The sequence below is a fragment of the Haliotis rubra genome, unplaced genomic scaffold (assembly GCF_003918875.1).
Source record: "Haliotis rubra isolate DU_JTF1 unplaced genomic scaffold, ASM391887v1 Scf225, whole genome shotgun sequence".
NCBI classification, from domain to species: Eukaryota; Metazoa; Mollusca; class Gastropoda; order Lepetellida; family Haliotidae; genus Haliotis; species Haliotis rubra.
Window position 1 is genome coordinate 725,031 of NW_025766281.1, and position 19,137 is coordinate 744,167.

Genomic DNA, 19,137 nt, shown 5'->3' on the forward strand with positions numbered 1-19,137 from the left:
CACACATAGCACCCTCAGGGGTGATGGAGTAGCCTAGTGGTTAAAGCATTTGTTGTCATCGTGACGAGCATCTGGGTTCGATTTCCCACATGGGTACAATGTGCGAAGCCCATTTCTGATTGCTGGAATATTGCTTAAACAGCATAAACCCATATTCTTTTAGTTAGTCTTTCCTCAGTCATGTGGCTTTGTCCTAAATATGACTGTTTAGCCAGCAATGAGTGGGTACCCGGTAGGATGAGATAGTAATTTTACTGGAGACCTTCCAATTCCACATGAGTAGTTTAAGTTGTATTCTCCCTAGGAAGCTGACTAAGACTTTTCAGACAGTGATTATAATGGTGTATGGCTTTTGGCTTACAATAGCATTCAGAATATAGCACAGAATGATAAAAATTATAAAATTGTTGATGGTGTTGTCTCTGTGTTTCAGGTGTTGGGAGTGACTTGGTCTGTATGGGGGAGCAACCACTGCATGCGGCGCCACTCTTTAAGGTCAGGGAATTGCAAGTGTTCTGAAGCAGTGACCCAAATATGTCTCTGTCCCCAAATATTTAAGTTCCTTATGATCGTTATAGTGGATGCTCTGTTCGGTAATGATAGTGGATGCTCTGTTACGTAACCACGGCAACTGAAAGTATAGTGTTATTTGTGAGCTGAAAACAACAGCCATGATGTTTGTACTACGAGCCGTAACCAAGGAAACCAGGTTCTGATTTAACAATACTTCACAGCAGCAGCCAGGACATAAGGGAACCTGTCAACCTGCAGACCAAAATTGATGGACCAGATATTTCTTAATCTGATTTGGTTGTTGAGGCCAGACTCGATGTTTTGATTGTATCCTGATGGCATGTAATCTTATGCATTGTTGTTATATTCAACAGACTGTCATATACACACTGCCATCGGATTCCTCTGAACAACTGCTTCCCACTTCACTGTTGTTTGAGACCGCCTCCGTGGTGTAGTGGTTAGAGCGTCTGCCCTGGAGAGCGGAAGGTCGCGGGTTTTATCCCCGACCGCGTCACACCAAACGACGTTAAAATATGCTACTTGTTGGTCCCCTGCCTGGCGCTCGGCATTAATGGGTACAACAAGGACTGGTCGGCTTGGAGTCAGTATAATGTGTCTTAGTGGGGTATTCATGCTTCACTGCGGCATGGTATCTCAGTGGGCTAGCACTATAAAACCAGCTTCAGTCTGGGCTAGTACAAGCAGCCGCCAGTCATACACATACACATGCATGCACGTCGTCATATGAGCAAAATATTCTCAAGCACGACGTTAAACCCAATTTCACCTCACCTCACTGTTGTTTGTTGTCTATTCAGTTCCACAACAAGAATGCCAAGAACTGCCTGGAGGTTGGTGACGACTACAACATCCCACATTGGATGAACCACAGGTAACGTTAAAGTGGACCAACAGACCTTTACACATGTATCCTTAGAGCATACACATGAAGACCCAGGAGAGCCACCCAGGCTTGTAGTGAGAGACAACTAACAGGATCAGGTGGTCAGACTCGCTGACTTGATTGACACATGTCGTCGTATCCCAATTGTGATGATCGATGCTCATGCTGTTGATCACTGGACTGTCTGGTCCTGACTCAATTATTTACAGACTGCCGCCATATAGCTGGAATATTGCTGAGTGTGGCATGAAACTTAAACTCACTCACTCACTCTCTCACTCACGATAAACAACAGGTAATGTTAAAATGGAGTACCAACCAAACCGTTACACATTTATCTTTAGATCATACCAGGCTGGAATTGCTCTGTAATTTATGCCTTGTGAGCATGCTGCAAGCGTGGGAATCAGCGTGTGTTAATATGCACTATTATTATTATCCCCCGCCGTCCGTTTAGCGTGAAGCGGGGGATATAGTATTAGGCTCTGTCCGTATGTACGAATTGGAATATCTTAAGAACCATTGACAGGATTCTTTTCATATTTGGTACCTAGGTTCATCACAGTAAAAGGAAGGTGCCAGTCAGGTTTGGTGACCTTGACTTTCATTTCAAGGTCACAGGGGACTTTAACGTTTTACCTGCACGTTAAGCTATCTCAAGAACCATTCACTGGATTTTCTTCATATTCAGTAGCAAGCTTTATCTAGGGAAGGCGCAGGGCCCAGTCGATTTTGGTGACCTTCACATAATTTTGAAGGTCATGACGACACTTGAATATTTCAGCATGTTAACCCACATGTTAAGCTATCTCAATAACTGTTTCCTGGATTTTCTTCATATTTAACCCCAAGCTTTATCTAAGGAAGGCGCAGGGCCCAGTTGATTTTGGTGACCTTCACATAATTTTCAAGGTCATGGCGACACTTTGAATATTTCAGCATGTAAACCTGCATGTTAAGTTATCTCAAGAACCGTTCACTGGATTTTGTTCATATTTAATACCAAGCTTTATCTAGGGAAGGCGCAGGGCCCAGTCAATTTTGGTTACCTTCACATAATTTTCAAGGTCATGGCGACACTTTAAAAATTTCAGCATGTAAACCTGCATGTTAAGCTACTTCAAGAACCGTTCTCTGGATTTTCTTCATATTTAACACCAAGCCTTATCTAGGGAAGGCGCAGGGCCCATTCAATTTTGGTGACCTTCACTTAATTTTCAAGGTCACAGAGACACTTTGAAGATTTCAGCATATTAACCTACATGTTATGCTTGTCAGCTCGATACCTCAAGAGCCATTCCCTGGAGTTTCTTCTTATTTGACACCAAGCTTCATCCAGGGAAGGCGCAGGACCCAGTCGATTTTGGTGACCTTCACTTAATTTTCAAGGTCACAGAGACACTTTGAAGATTTCAGCATGTTAACCTGAATTGTCAGCAAGATATTTAAAGAACGGTTCACTGGATTTTCACTATGACACTATGACATTCATGTCAAGGTCAAAGTCAGTGTTGAAAATATGTGTGTGTTTGAACAACAAAACAGCAAGATATCAAGAGAGGTTGACTGGTCATGTTTTTGTTGATATTTAACTTCATCTTAAACTTTCATTACTTTATAAGTTTGATTTGATAATTTGCGTTGGGGGATTATGTCACCTTAGTGACAATGCTTGTTATTATTATTATTATTACTGCCTTACACTACTATGGCCATGTGTTTCAGTTTTTACACTTCAAAGAACCAGATACAGTCTCATTTCAACTCTTCCTTTGTGCCACGGATCAAACCCCCACCGGAAGTGGTAAGTGAACTCCTCAAACTGTCATGCCATCCAAGGCAGTAGTTATTGTCATGAAAAAAAATATACTGAAAATCTGCATTTGTAAGAGACTTATCTGAGGCATAATCTACTTCATACAAATTGTACCCGTCAAGGTCCGGGTTGGAATTGATCTTCAGTAACCCATGCTTGTCATATGAGGCGACTAACGGGATCGGGTTGTCAGGCTCATTGGTTGCCACATGTCATCGGTTCCCAATTGCGCAGATTGATGCCAACGCTGTTGATCACTGGATTATTTACTGGTACATACCGCCGCCATATAGCTGGAATATTGCTGAGTGCAGCATAAAACTAAACTCACTCACTCACTCACTCATACAAATTGTGAAGATATCTAGCCAAGGCCATCGAAATACAATGTTTATCCCTGAGGATACTTTCCATCCTAAAACACACTTGTGTGACATCATCTGTGTATGTGTGTATTAATCCCCACTGTCATAAAGAAGTCCCAGGTGATCAATTGTTTATTTATTTTTTCAGCTTGAATTCCTGGCCAAGGAACCGGAAAACAATGAAATATGTAAGCATCACACTTAAATCAATTCTTGCTGTCATTCGTCTGATTATGTGCATGTGAGATTAAACTGGTATGAGTTTCTAGGACCGCCTCCGTGGTGTAGTGGTTAGAGCATTCGCCTGGAGAGCCGAAGGTCGCGGGTTCGATCCCCGACCGAGTCATACCAAAAGACGTTAAAATATGGTACTTGTTGGTCCCTGCCTGGCGCTCGGCATTAATGGGTACAACAAGGACTGGTCGGCTCAGAGTCAGTATAATGTGTCTGAATGGGGTATTCATGCTTCGCTGCGGCATGGTATCTCAGTGGGCTAGCACTATAAACCCAGCTTCAGTCTGGGCTAGTACAAGCAGCCGCATATACACATACACACGCATGCACGTCGTCATATGAGCGAAATATTCCCCAGCTCGACGTTAAACCTGAGCCTGAGCCTGATCCCATTAGTCACCTTGCCACAGACCAATTCTAACCCTGATCTTCACCTGTTTACAACTGGAAGACAACCTGGGTCCATTAGAGTTAGCCTAAGTCCAACAGAGTATATTGTCTCTTTGATAATATTCACAAGCAGAGAGAAGATTACCCAAGCCCAGTTTCCAGGTTTAACCATTTTCTGCTTCCAGCGCTGGCCAACACATCCTATGACTCTGACGATGACAAGTTCCCCTTTGTTGATTATGATGAATATGATGCTCAGGTGTTCAAACTTCCATCCAGGACAGCGCCCAGAGCTGTGTAAGTATGTGAAGGGAAGGGTCTCATTTAGGGGTTAACACTCAGGTGTTCAAACTTCCGTCCAGGACAGGCAGAGCTGTGTAAGTATGTGAAGGGAAAGATCTCATTTAGGGGTTAACACTCAGGTGTTCAAACTTCCATCCAGGACAGCGCCCAGAGCTGTGTAAGTATGTGAAGGGAAGGGTCTCATTTAGGGGTTAACACTCAGGTGTTCAAGCTTCCATCAAGGACACAGAGCCTTGTAAGTTGTCTCATTTAGACGTTGACACACAGTGTTGTCCTCAAATTGCACCAAGGTTGTTAGCTTGATGATGTTGTTAGTATCTACACCAAACGTTGCATTCATTGCAATAAAAAGTTGACTATCCAGAGAAGTTGGGTTTCCTTTTATTTACAGACAGCCATCATGTGGCTGGAATATTTCTGAGTGTTTCTTTAAATAACACACCCAAAACTTGTTCCTTTCAGCTCTGGTCGCAGTGCCAGTTTCTACGGAACCCAGACTAGAAGACGCAACTACAAATGTAACACCGATGCCCCCCAGGGCATGCCTGAACCCCGGATCAGGCATATCTCAGACGATTTCATGGAACATTGTGCAGACAAGGTGCTGAAGAAGTCATCTTCCTCTGCCGTGGGGATTCCGTCGAAGTCCTTCATTGGAGAAGATCTTTCTCAATCAGCTGGATGTTATCCCATCTTTGGTGAGATGGCTGCCTTTGTCACTGTCTGTTTATCATTTAGTCATTCCACAAATGACACCCATTCCCTTGTTTTCAGTAATTAGTGACTATTTCATCTCATGTCTTCACTTATCGATGACTCTACCGAGTGTGGCATTAAACAACAAACAAACACCTAAATAAACAGAGTGGAAAATCCTGTATTGATTGTATTCATCTTCTTGTCCTCAGAGGGGCGGGGGTAGCCTGGTGGTTAAAGCGTTCGCTCGTCACGCCGAAGACCCGAGTTCGATTCCCCACATGGGTACAATGTGTGAAGCCCATTTTTCTGGTGTCCCCCGCCGTGATATTGCTGGAATATTGCTAAAAGCGGCATAAAACCCAACTCACTCACTCACTCTTGTCCTCAGAAAAGACCCTGAGTCGCGAGTCTGTCAACTCCTCTGAGAGTGAGGAGTTCCTCTTCACTCGTCCCGTGGTTGGAAGTGCAGGGTCCCCAGTTGGCTTCTCACATCGCCTGCAGAACTATCGTCCCCAGAGGGCCCTCATCAACCCCTTCGCACCATCACGGATGCGCTTCAAGATGACATCAAACCGGAGACGCTGGATCCATGCTTTTCCTACAGGTGCAGCACTTGATAATCTGTCATCATGTTCGTTTTGACAAAATATCTTGCTTCATTATAAACTACAGTCAAATCCCGATGAGTCGAATGCCGGTGTCTTGAATATTGTGCATAACTCGAAGTACCTGTCGGTCCCGACCATTCCCTGTTATAGTTGTCATCATTTGATTTCCAGTTACACGAATTCGTCTCATAAATACACACGATGACTCGAGAAGGAAATTTGGTCCCATGAGATTCAAACAACAGCAATCTTGTATACATAAGCCGAAGTCAGTCAATGAGAAGTTGATTGGTGTAGCAAACTGATCCAATTAACAAACCAGCGCGGCTCACACCTTTCTGCCACTGACGGTGAGTTCAAAATGCAGATTAGTGATTTTACGGAAATCACTGTCTGTGCTAATCAGACTGGAACTGATAAGGTGCCCCCATTATTGATAGGGAAATCATTAGATAAACAAATGCTTAGGCGGAGGAATTAGGACTGGATCATCTTTTTTTCACTCCTCATAGACATACTTATGTCTCAAATACATCGATAAGTCGAATGTATTACTTGGTCCCCACCGATTCGACTCATCGAGATTTGACTGTACTTACATAATTCATGAGATGATAGGGCTACGAATGGCCAGGTCATTGAAGATTCTGCAGTTTGCTGTAAAGAGTTGCATCCCTTGGGCATGCCAGGAACCTATGATAGTGTTTCTTTGTATTCTTTGTTAGCACCATTCCTTTGTTCTTTGGGTGTTGGTAGCCTGATGGTTAAAGCGTTCGCTCGTCACGCCAAAGACCCGGGTTCGATTCCCCACATGGGTACAATGTGTGAAGCTCATTTCTGGTGTCCCCCGTCGTGATATTGCTGGAATATTGCTAAAAGCGGCGTAAAACCCAACTCACTCACTCACTCTTTGGGTGTTGTGCTATAGTGTATCTTTATTTGATAATGATAACAGACATTTTTGGGGATGCCCATTTTTTTGTTAATGGAAAGGAAAGAAAATAATATCTACATGCTATATTATCATATGTTTAATTGGGAAAATATTACTGGAAATATTCTACCTCCTCATATAGATCCCCAGGGTGCAGCTGTCCAGTCACATCACTACCTGGGGTCGGGACAGTCAGATGACACAGACGACCTCCCTGCACAGCAGCCAACCAGAGAGGTCATACAGGTCAGTAGGTCATCAAAGGTCAGCAGGTCAAGGTCAGTTAGGATCCTTCCATCTTGCATTTGTATAGTTTGACCTGACTGTTGTGAGGACAGAATATAAGACCATAATTCATGAGATCAAAGGCCAAGGTCACCTACTGAGTGAACATTCTAAAGAATTTGTCTTTACCATTTCTCAAAATATCTTGTGTCCATTATCTAAGTTAGTATGCTAATTTCATTGTATCAATAGATTTCTAAGGCTCTTGAAAGCCCCATGAAACTTGTCCTTCCACATCTATACTTTTGGCCAAAGGTCAAGGTCACATGACTCTTTCTAGGGTGCCCAGATGGCAGTTGAGTCTCGCAAACGAAGATCTGTGTCTCGGCAGGAGAGTCTGGACGATATTGGAGAAGATCATAGGTAGGGATGTGTTAGCATTTCATTCAATGGATTTGACGAGTGATCCAAATTATGTACAGAGTTTAGTCCCTTAAACTTGACAGTATCTGAAGATATGGGGTCCGGAACCTACAAATGACTTTAATATTCTTGACTGAGAGGTTGGACAACAGACAAAAAACCGTAACCAATTTGGGTTTTCTTGAAGCTTCCAGTCAACATGCTGTTACCTTAGAATGTCTCTTTTGTCAAGCGTGCTTCTTCTTTGTTTAGTCATATGGAACAGCCTTGACCTTCAACATCAGCTAGTCACATACATACTTAATTAGCTCTATTTTAAAACTAACCTGCATGGAACTTCTGCCCATAGTGTGGAAAGTCTGTGGTTTAATACTTAGCCACACCATCACACAAGAAATGGACAATTGTCCCAGTTTCTCTGACTTACGCCTTTATTTCTAACACTGTCACCTCACAGCCTGGACGGTCTAGCAGACTGCCCCTATAGTCTCACTCGTGTTTTTATTTCTAACACTGTGTTCTATTGTGTGACCTCAGCCTGGACAGTCTAGCAGACACTGCCCCTATAGTCTCACTCATGTCTTTATTTCTAACACTGTGTTCTATTGTGTCACCTTCACAGCCTGGACGGTCTAGCAGACACTGCCCCTATAGTCTCACTCATGTCTTTATTTCTAACACTGTGTTCTATTGTGTGACCTCACAGCCTGGACGGTCCAGCAGTCACTGCCCCTATAGTCTCACTCATGTCTTTATTTCTAACACTGTGTCCTGTTGTGACACCTCACAGCCTGGACGGTCCAGCAGACACTGCCCCTATAGTCTCACTCATGTCTTTATTTCTAACACTGTGTTCTATTGTGTCACCTCACAGCCTGGACGGTCCTAGGTCCAGCAGACTGCCCCTATAGTCTCACTCATATAGTCTTTATTTCTAACACTGTGTTCTATTGTGTCACCTCACAGCCTGGACGGTCCAGCAGACACTGCCCCTATAGTCCCTATAGTCTCACTCATGTCTTTATTTCTAACACTGTGTCACCTCACAGCCTGGACGGTCTAGCAGTCACTGCCCCTATAGTCTCACTCATGTCTTTATTTCTAACACTGTGTCTACCTCAGCATGGACCTCCTAGCAGACACTGCCCCTATAGTCTCACAGTGCCACCTCACAGCCTGGGCCAGTCTAGCAGACACTGCCCCTATAGTCTCACTCATGTCTTTATTTCTAACACTGTGTCATTGTGTGTGACCTCACAGCCTGGGCCGGTCCCAGCAGACACTGCCCCTATAGTCTCACTCATGTCTTTCTATTTCTAACACTGTGTTCTATTGTGTGACCTCACAGCCTGGACGGGTCCTAGCAGACACTGCCCCCTATAGTCTCACTCATATCTTTATTTCTAACACTGTGTTCTATTGTGTGACCTCACAGCCTGGACGGTCTAGCAGACACTGCCCCTATAGTCTCACTCATGTCTTTATTTCTAACACTGTGTTCTATTGTGTGACCTCAGCCTGGGCGGTCCAGCAGTCACTGCCCCTATAGTCTCACTCATGTCTTTATTTCTAACACTGTGTCACCTCACAGCCTGGACGGTCCTAGCAGTCACTGCCCCTATAGTCTCACTCATGTCTTTATTTCTAACACTGTGTCACCTCACAGCCTGGACGGTCCAGCAGTCACTGCCCCTATAGTCTCACTCATGTCTTTATTTCTAACACTGTGTTCTATTGTGTGACCTCAGCCTGGACAGGTCTAGCAGACACTGCCCCTATAGTCTCACTCATGTCTTTATTTCTAACACTGTGTTCTATTGTGTCACCTCACAGCCTGGACGGTCCAGCAGTCACTGCCCCTATAGTCTCACTCATGTCTTTATTTCTAACACTGTGTTCTATTGTGTCACCTCACAGCCTGGACGGTCTAGCAGACACTGCCCCTATAGTCTCACTCATGTCTTTATTTCTAACACTGTGTTCTATTGTGTGACCTCAGCCTGGACGGTCTAGCAGACACTGCCCCTATAGTCTCACTCATGTCTTTATTTCTAACACTGTGTTCTATTGTCACCTCACAGCCTGGACGGTCCAGCAGACACTGCCCCTATAGTCTCACTCATGTCTTTATTTCTAACACTGTGTTCTATTGTGTGACCTCAGCCTGGACGGTCTAGCAGACACTGCCCCAATAGTCTCACTCATGTCTTTATTTCTAACACTGTGTTCTATTGTGTCACCTCACAGCCTGGACGGTCTAGCAGAGCTGACCAACGTGTCTCCCAGTCACTCCAGCCTCACAATGTCTGCTCTCCATCACGTCCTCTCATCCACTTCAGGGGAGTATGGTAAGTCAGTGGCACAGTCCCAGCCAGGGTCAACAGGTTGTAGGTTTGAATCCCAGATTGGCCACAGTTGTGCTGCTTGGTCTTTCGGCACAGGATTGGCCACAGTTATGCTGCTTGGTCTTTCGGCACAGGATTGGCCACAGTTTTGCTGCTTGGTCTTTCGGCACCATACCCATGCTTTTTGTTTCACTAACATGGTAAACTTCAGCAACTGGCGCAACATTCGGCTCCGCAGCAAACTGACTTGCAATGATGCTATCAACATACGTTTCAGTGTTAAACACAAGTCACTCAATCTCTCATTGCTGCTATTTTCATTGATGTGTGGACTGCCTCCGTGGTCCAATGGATAGAACCTGAGAGTGGAAGGTCTGTGTAAACCCTGGATCACTTCATACCAAAAGAAGTTAGAAAAATCACGCTTGTTCCCTTGCCTGGCCTTATGGTGATAAACATAGGCTCCTTGTTGGCTGTCACTTCACCAGAATGTCTTAAGACAAGCGCGGATGTCTGTAACCCATGGGGGTGACTAGCGGGATAGGCTTGCTGACTTGGGTGACATTTTAAACTGAGGCAGACTTGTATCCTCCACCGTATAGGCTGGCACTACACCTAAACTCACTTTCCAGACAAGCATGAGCAGACACACATGTCTTATGTAAGTGAAATATTCTTGATAAGTGAAATATTTTCTTGAAAATTTGATCGTAAAGTCCATTTTCCCACTGTTGTTTAGCAGACAAACACTCATCCCCCAGCACCGTGAAAATCCAGGTTAGAACTGGTCTTCAGCAACCCATGCTTGTCATAAGAGGCTAACTAGCGGCGGGATCCAAGGCTTACTGACTTGGTTGAAACATGTCATTGTATCACAATTGTCTGGATCACTGGATTGTCTGGTCCAAACTCAATTATTTACAGACCATCGCCATACAGCTGGAATATTGCTGAGTGTGGTGTTACAAAAACAAACAAACTGATTCCCTAAAGACACTCATGTTATATATGTGCATTTGTTAATCAAGGCTGAGTTATCGTATGGATTACAACTTCTTCATATTTAACATTTTAATACAAGTCCCAGTGATCTTGTTTGATAAAGGTAAGTATCTACTCAGAATCGCTGAATTGAGAGAGTAAAGAAATTGAAATCCATGTCAACTCAGACTTCTTTGAACTCCAAAACGCCACTTAAGATGTATGTGTTTGTGGGTCAAGGTCGTTGTGGGTCAAGAGGTCAGATGACATCACAAGATGGGTTCTGGCTATGGGGTCCGACTGGAGAGCAACCATGGAGTCCAGACATGACAACAGGTAGATACTACTAACCACACAACAACTTATATCACATCCTAGCTCAGATGCAGCTAGGCGATATATTTGAGTTTCAGGAAGTGTTTTGTCTTTCATGTACTGTATTCATGTACTATATTCATGTACTGTTCGGGGGATGTTCTGTTTTCTTGTTTTGTTTTGAACCTGCATGTATTTGCATGTGTGTTTAAGTTGGTTGTTTTATACCAGGAACTAAAATGCTATATTTAATCAACCAGCTAATCGACTAATTAACCAGTTGATGTAGTATTATGTGCAACTGTGTTTACCATTTAGTTCATAAGATTCAATTAAATGCATGTTCCCTACTTGTGTATAACTAAGTAATAAGTTATGTAAAATCAGTTATAAATATCACTCTAGGTTTATTTGTGTTCCCATTTAATACACGATAGGTAGTTTTCCTCAAATAATATTTATGATTTTCATCAGTGAAAATTGTGTATTGCCTGTTCTTAGCATGAAGGAATCTTTGTTTGAAAACCTTTGAAACTTTGGAACCTTTTGTATTCTCTTCGTTTCAATTTATTTTTTTGTGGTATACATTCTTGATCCTATTCTTAATATTATGTTACTGATTTCAAGTTTTTATCCAATGGAAATCACAGATACTCTCGGTCCACAGCAGCCATTGCTTGTGGTATGAGGTGACTGCGTGGATTGGGTGGTCAGGCTCGGTTGCCATCATATCATTGGAATTTTGATGTGTGGGCATTAACGAAAGAAAACATTTTTGTCCATGTATAGTGTCTTGATTGTCTGCATGCATGATAGTTGCATGTTTTGTTCCCTGGTCCATTACTACCTTTTTTCTCCATGTGTCTATGTTCAAAGGTATGGAGAGTTTTACTGATTTGTAAGATGATGATTTTGACGAATTCTGTTTTAATTTTAAGTTGATTATGTATAATGGTTAAATATGTATAAGGACTGAATGTAGATTTGTTTTCAGAATATCCAGTATTTTATATAGATCATTCTGATAAAGTAACAATTTCTGTATCATAATACCTTAGATTTTTGGTTTTAAGTCTGTCTACTTTTCAGTCCCCAATATGTCATTTGTAAATGTTTATTTGTTTTTAAAATGACTGATATGATAAAATCCTTTTCTAGTTTGAAACAAAATATCTAGCAAAATATAAGTATTGTGGTAATAGCATCTTTTCCAGCTCATGTCAGTATGGTATAATCCATGTTCAGAGTCATTCCTGACCTTGACCTGTGACTGATTCAGTGACCTTGAACTGTGTAACCTTTGTACATGTGACTTGCTTTCAGGGTGGGACTGGCGACCTTTGACACAGGTGGAGCGAGAGCGAGCTGACTCTCAGCTCATCAAGCCCATTCTAACTTCTGACCCCAGCAGTCAGACTTTCTGTGCAGGAATAAGTACGACCTTCACCCTCACTGTTGCCTCCGCCATCTTGGTCATCTAGTGTAGTACACATGGGCTTGCTTTTCGATTGTGTGTGGAGAGTGTTGGCTGTAAAGGTCGACCTTGTCATGGCATATGTATGCAGCATCTTTAGATGAATGACGTTCATGGAGAAGGAGGTTTGAGTTGTCTCCCTTCTCTGTGCAGGAATTTGAATCTTGATTTTAGATGAACTTATCATATTGTATCAAAGTAATGCATTCAGGTAAAGTAGAACTGATGAAATGTTATCGTTTAAAAGAAATTATATGATTTCTTCTTTTAATTTTAATAAGTTCAAACTAATCAAATTATTATGTATAAATTCAGTAATTTCAAATTTGGAACTATTAACTGTGATGGAAAATTTGAAATTATGAAAGTAAATTGGAATATATTATTTAAGTTTCTTTCACCAAAAGCTGCTGTTTATTGGATGAATATCTGCCATGCAAGGAACGAACCTTTACAGCTCTTTGTAAAATATTTCCTCTTGATTATCTTTCCCACAAATTTCATTTTTCAATTCGTTACTGTTTTTGATTTTTAGCATTTTGTGATGGTTTCTTCATTAATTTAATCTAAAGGATCATAATGTACTCACATCTGAAGGTGTATTTAAAAATATTTAATTGAGAAGATGAAGTTATAACATTATTTTCAAATTGGTAGCATACAAAAATGTCTTCATCATTATTATCAAGTTTTAACTGTCACTCCAGTTTTGTTTGTGAGGATTCTGGGATACCCAAGAGGAAATGTTTCGTGTAATATTTTGGGTGTTTTGTACTTGCTTTTTACTCTCAATTGAGTTAATTTTGTAATAATGTTGTATCATGCTTGCTTTGGAGGTTGTGTCACCTTGATTTTTCTCAACAGATATTTTATTTCTGAGTGTTGTATCTGGAATTTTGTGTATCTAATATCAGGAACATTTTGCTGTGGAAATGTTTGAATTGGCGGAATGTTTGTCAGATTTACATCTGAGAGCCTTGAGCAGCAGGTTATTGTGACTTCATATAACAATATTTCATGATTTTGAAGTTTATTTCGGCATGACTGTTTTGGGTTTGTGTTGAGAGAAGTTGGGGTATATATTAACTGTACTTATAAAAGAAGTTAGGGATCTTGAATATTTTGGGCGATATTTAAATGAAATTGTGTCAGTCGTTACAAAAATATATGCCTAAAAATAGTCATGATGCTTAATTTGCTTTGTTCAGTATATATATGTCATGTAACATCAAGGACACTCCGGACTAACTGCATCTGCATGTTTGAATTAATACATTATAGTTGTCACACGGAATGAAGTCTAATCAGCTTTGTACACAGCTTTCACACAAACATGTGTATCCCCTACTAATTTGGTGTCGATAATAATCTGAATGGGTTTTTTATTTAGTTTTGTGGAATGGATTGCTTCAGTTTTGTATGAATTTAGAATTTAGATCAATGCTCCAAATTTCTTGAAAAATACAATCGACCTTTCATTTTTGTGCTACGTGTCCCTGAGAAACGAAGCACTCGATTGTAAACCATAAGGGGATGCAATAACTGTATGCTATATAGACAGAATATGCTTGTGTTTGGAGGCAGTTAAATAGAGATAAGAAATCGGTCATCAGTTCCATATATCTGCCTTAAGAGGAAGTTAAATCTGTTAAGGAGGGCCCAGTTGTGTTTGTCACTCACCTTACTTCCTAGTGTACCTAGTTTCCTATGAATGGTTCAGAATAGGTCATCAGTTTCCATAAGTTATAGGTTGATCAAAACTGCTTTGATCCTGTGGAGATCCAGATTAAAGTTGGTCTTCAGCCCTCTACACTTGTCGAAAGAGTGGACTAACGGGATATGGTGGTCATACACCATTGATTTGATTGATGCACGTCATCATGTCCTAGAATGATGTTCATGATGTCACTCACAGGATTGGGTGGTCCAAACTCCATTATTCGGAGACCGCCCTCATATTAGTGGAAGATTGGGGAACGGTTAAACAACAAACAAACTAAAACTCCTTTGGCTGACAATGGAGAGCACTGACCCACTCATCTAAGATATGCAACATTGCAGCTATGTGGCGGATAATGGGTTTGAACCCTGGTTCACATTTACTGTTTCTGGTATGTCACCTCAGCACCAGTGCGGCGGGGTGGGGTAGGCGAGTGGTTAAAGCGTTCCCTCGTCACGCCAAAGACCCTGGTTCGATTCCCCACATGGGTACAATGTGTGAAGCCCATTTCTGGTGTCCCCCACCGTGATATTGCTGGAATATTGCTAAAAGCTGCGTAAAACTAAAACTCACTCACTCACTCAGTACCAGTGCTTGTGGGTGTCACCAGAGAGCATCAAATAGGTCATTCCACCTACATCAGCAGATATGTAGTGATGTAACAGAAATTTTCCTCAAACTCACTTTTCCACTAACAAAGTAATGTTTAAATCAATCATGAAAGTGAGTGAGTTTAGTTTTACGCTGCACTCAGCAATATTATAGCTATATGACGGCGGTCTGTAAGTAATTGAGCTTGGACCACAAATCTTGAAAGTAGTAAAGGGAATAGGGGCACAGCGTCACTGCATTACTGGGTTAGATCCATATCCAGAAAATGCCTACCATAAGTCCCCCTTCCCCCCCTTTAGAGGCGTAGCTGCCATTATAAGAAAAAAACCAGGCTTGCACATGTTGTTTGCTAAAAAGGTTGGACAAGCCCTCAATACTAATCTATCTATCTAAATATTAACGGTTGCAACCTATCGGGCTTACACGAAAAAATAGCTACGCGCCTTTCACACACACACACACACACACACAAATTTAGGTAAGGTAAACATGTTCATGCTATCATCCCTCGGTTAGTTTGGTCCAAGCATTTATTTCAGGCTGCCAAGATAGAACTAACATTGCCATTGCCAACTCAGGCATAACCCCACAGTGGGTGGTATCCTTTCTGCCATAGCTTGTCCGAGCTTGTCTGGATGTAGATGTGTGAGCTTGCATCGTCTCATAATCACTACAGCTACTAATATCTCTCTGCTTTCCTTTCTTTCAGACCGCTACATTGTCACCTTCACTTGACCAGTCCTTGACTGGTATAGTTCATGTACTCACCATGATTACTGCTGTACTTGTATTGTATGGCTAGTCATATGATATTGACTGTTTGCTGTTTTACAATTACTAGGAGTACAACTTTAATATGGTCTTGTATTGTATGGCTAGTCATGTAATAAAAACCATTGACTGTTCTACGATTACTTGGAGTACAACTTTAATATGGTCTTGTATTGCATGGCTAGTCCTGTAATAAAAACCATTGACTGTTCTACGATTACTTGGAGTACAACTTTAATATGGTCTTGTATTGTATGGCTAGTCATGTAATAAAAACCATTGACTGTTCTACGATTACTTGGAGTACAACTTTAATATGGTCTTGTATTGTATGGCTAGTCATGTAATAAAAACCATTGACTGTTCTAATGCATTACTTAGAGTACAACTTTAATATGATCTAGTATTGTATGGCTAGTCATATGATATTGACTGTTTGCTGTTCTACAATTACTAGGAGTACAAGTTTAATATGGTCTTGTATTGTATGGCTAGTCATGTAATAAAAATTATTGACTGTTCTAATGATTACTAGGAGTACAAGTTTAATATGGTCTTGTATTGTATGGCTAGTCATGTAATAAAACTATTGACTGTTCTACGATTACTAGGAGTACAACTTTAATGTGGTCTTCTATTGTATGGCTAGTCCTGTAATAAAACCATTGACTGTTCTACGATAACTAGAAGTACAACTTTAATGTGGTCTTCTATTGTATGGCTAGTCCTGTAATAAAAACTATTGACTGTTCTAATGCATTACTAGGAATACAACTTTAATTTGGTCTTCTATTGTATAGCTAGTCCTGTAATAAAAAACTATTGACTGTTCTACGATTACTAGGGACTACAACTTTAATGTGGTCTTCTATTGTATGGCTTGTCCTGTAATAAAACCATTGACTGTTCTACTGATTACTTAGAGTACAACTTTAATATGATCTAGTATTGTATGGCTAGTCATATGATATTGACTGTTTGCTGTTTTACAATTACTAGGAGTACAAGTTTAATATGGTCTTGTATTGTATGGCTAGTCATGTAATAAAAACCATTGACTGTTCTCTGTTTTACGATTACTTGGAGTACAACTTTAATATGGTCTTGTATTGTATGGCTAGTCATGTAATAAAAACCATTGACTGTTCCACGATTACTTGGAGTACAACTTTAATATGGTCTTGTATTGTATGGCTAGTCATGTAATAAAAACCATTGACTGTTTTACATTTAATAGGATTACAAGTTTGATATGATCTTTTATGATATACCTATGGATAATATGGACCATTTTGCACATGCAATACTGGCTGTTGGCATATGTCCATATTGACCACCCGGGCCGAAAATGCATATCAGCCATATCAGCCCTAGGCCGTATTGGCCGGCTACTAAACTGGTACGGAATGAATACACGCAAACTCTTGAGACTTCAATAGACAGAATATAGTTTATTTTAGAGTTACGTCCCTTGATGTGGTATACGATAAAGAGGTTATGATATGACAGTTTCCCATTCGCCAGTCGGTAGTCTCAGGCTGATATGACTGGTGAAAGGAAAATTGTCATGTAGTAACCTCTTATTATTGTATGGCTAGTCATGTAATGTTGACTGTTTACTGTTCTACAAAGATAAGTAGCATCAGGTTGAACTGTTCTTGTCTTGTTATTGTATGACTGCTATCACACTCCGGCTATATATAGTGCACAGTTGAAAGATAACAACGTACTCTTGCTGATGCTGCAAATTTGACAGTTGACTGTTGTGTTATCAGTTTTGAAAGATTGACTGTTGTGTTATTGTCAGTTTTGCAAGATTGACATTTGACTTTTGTGTTATTGTCAGTTTTGCAAGCTTGACAGTTGACTGTTGTGTTATATATTGCCAATTTTTGCACGATTGGCAATTAACGGTTATCTTACTGTCAGTTTTGCAATAATTACAGATTTGTTGTACCTTGGCTAATAGTGAAAGATTGAAATAATTTGTAACTGTTTTACTAATTTATTTATATTGCACTCTTGCAAGTTATGAATATACAATTCCAGTGATGCAGATTTATTACATTATTGGTACATAAACATGTTGGCTAATTTCAAACTTAACTTAGAAATACCAACTTGACTACTACACTGTCTCTGCATGGGGTCATAGTCTTGATGTGATTGAAATATATAACATAGAATTGGTTGTCAAGGAAACAGTCACCATAGCAACACATGTTAAGTGAGAACATCACTTGTTGCAATGGTATTCTTTAGATACAATTAACATAGGAATAGTAACTGATGTAGCATTAGATATAGCAGGTTTCCATGGAAACAGTCACTTTCACCATTTCGTTAGTGTTGCAAGTTTATCGGGAAGATTGATTGTTTCCATGGAAATCATTTGTTGGTGATACAGTAATAGGAAGTGGTAACTCCATTGGAAACTTTTGACTTTTTCATATTTTTTTGCATGGAATGGTCTTTTGTTACCATAGCAACATTAATCACAGTAGTCACCTTTAGCCAAGGTTTAGCTTTATTAAATATTGTTGGTGTTGTCGTATATAGTTGTGATTCATGCATGGATTAGTCAGCCATTAGAATCATATTCTGCATGAAAACTGCACCATACCATAGTGATATGGCATGACTTGCTGTTGTCATGGTTACCAATACCATAGCAACAAGACTATGTTACAGTCTTATTGTTTTAAATCTGCAAAAGTCAATGTGTTCTAGGCAACAGGAAAGGTATGTTTATTGCAAGCATACATGGTCGTTTACTTCAAGATAATGTAGGACTGGGCCCCGCTCCATGAAGAGATTATAAACCAACAACTGATTAAGGTTAAACTGGGAGAGTTGTGGTCACAGGCACTAACCCTATGTTAAAGTATAGGTATTATGATCCTCTGTCAAAAGTCTACGTTGATGTGTAGGAGTTCCGATCATCTTAGCACCACAACTCTCTTTAGTCTATGTTAAGGTATAGGAGTTCGATCATCTTAGCACCACAACTCTCTTTAAGTTCTAACTCTCTTTCTCTTTAGTATATGTTAAGGGATAGGAGTTATGAATATCTTAGCACCACAACTCTCTTTAGTCTATGTCAAAGCATTTGAGTTACAATCATCTTAACATTATGACTGTGTTTAGTTATTGTTAATTTATAGAAAGTTACGATCATCTTAGCACTAGGGTCATGAGTCAGTGTTTAAAGTATAGGAGTTACGATCATCTTAGTACTACAGCTGTCATTAGTCAGTGTTAAAGTATAGGAGTTACGATCATCTTAGTACTACAGCTGTCATTAGTCAGTGTTAAAGTATAGAAGTTACGATCATCTTAGTACTACAACTGTCATTAGTCAATGTTAAAGTATAGGAGTTACAATCATCTTAGTACTACAACTGTCATTAGTCAATGTTAAAGTATAGGAGTTACGATCATCTTAGTACTACAGCTGTTTTATGTTGTTTATGAAGTATGAGATTTCCAATCATGTTAATTT

General features: G+C 40.5%; 1 protein-coding gene across 1 annotated transcript in view; it reads left to right on the forward strand.

The window, feature by feature from the left end:
• LOC124277675 (GATOR complex protein Iml1-like) overlaps positions 1-19,137 on the forward strand; it is a 57,752-nt gene that overhangs the window by 14,653 nt on the left and 23,962 nt on the right. Inside the window, 12 exon segments of the mRNA XM_046713408.1 lie at positions 434-495; positions 1,335-1,408; positions 3,146-3,224; positions 3,750-3,789; positions 4,411-4,522; positions 4,991-5,226; positions 5,616-5,831; positions 6,912-7,015; positions 7,335-7,417; positions 9,665-9,765; positions 10,984-11,079; positions 12,382-12,492. Of these exon segments, the coding sequence (XP_046569364.1) occupies positions 434-495; positions 1,335-1,408; positions 3,146-3,224; positions 3,750-3,789; positions 4,411-4,522; positions 4,991-5,226; positions 5,616-5,831; positions 6,912-7,015; positions 7,335-7,417; positions 9,665-9,765; positions 10,984-11,079; positions 12,382-12,492 (1,314 nt within the window).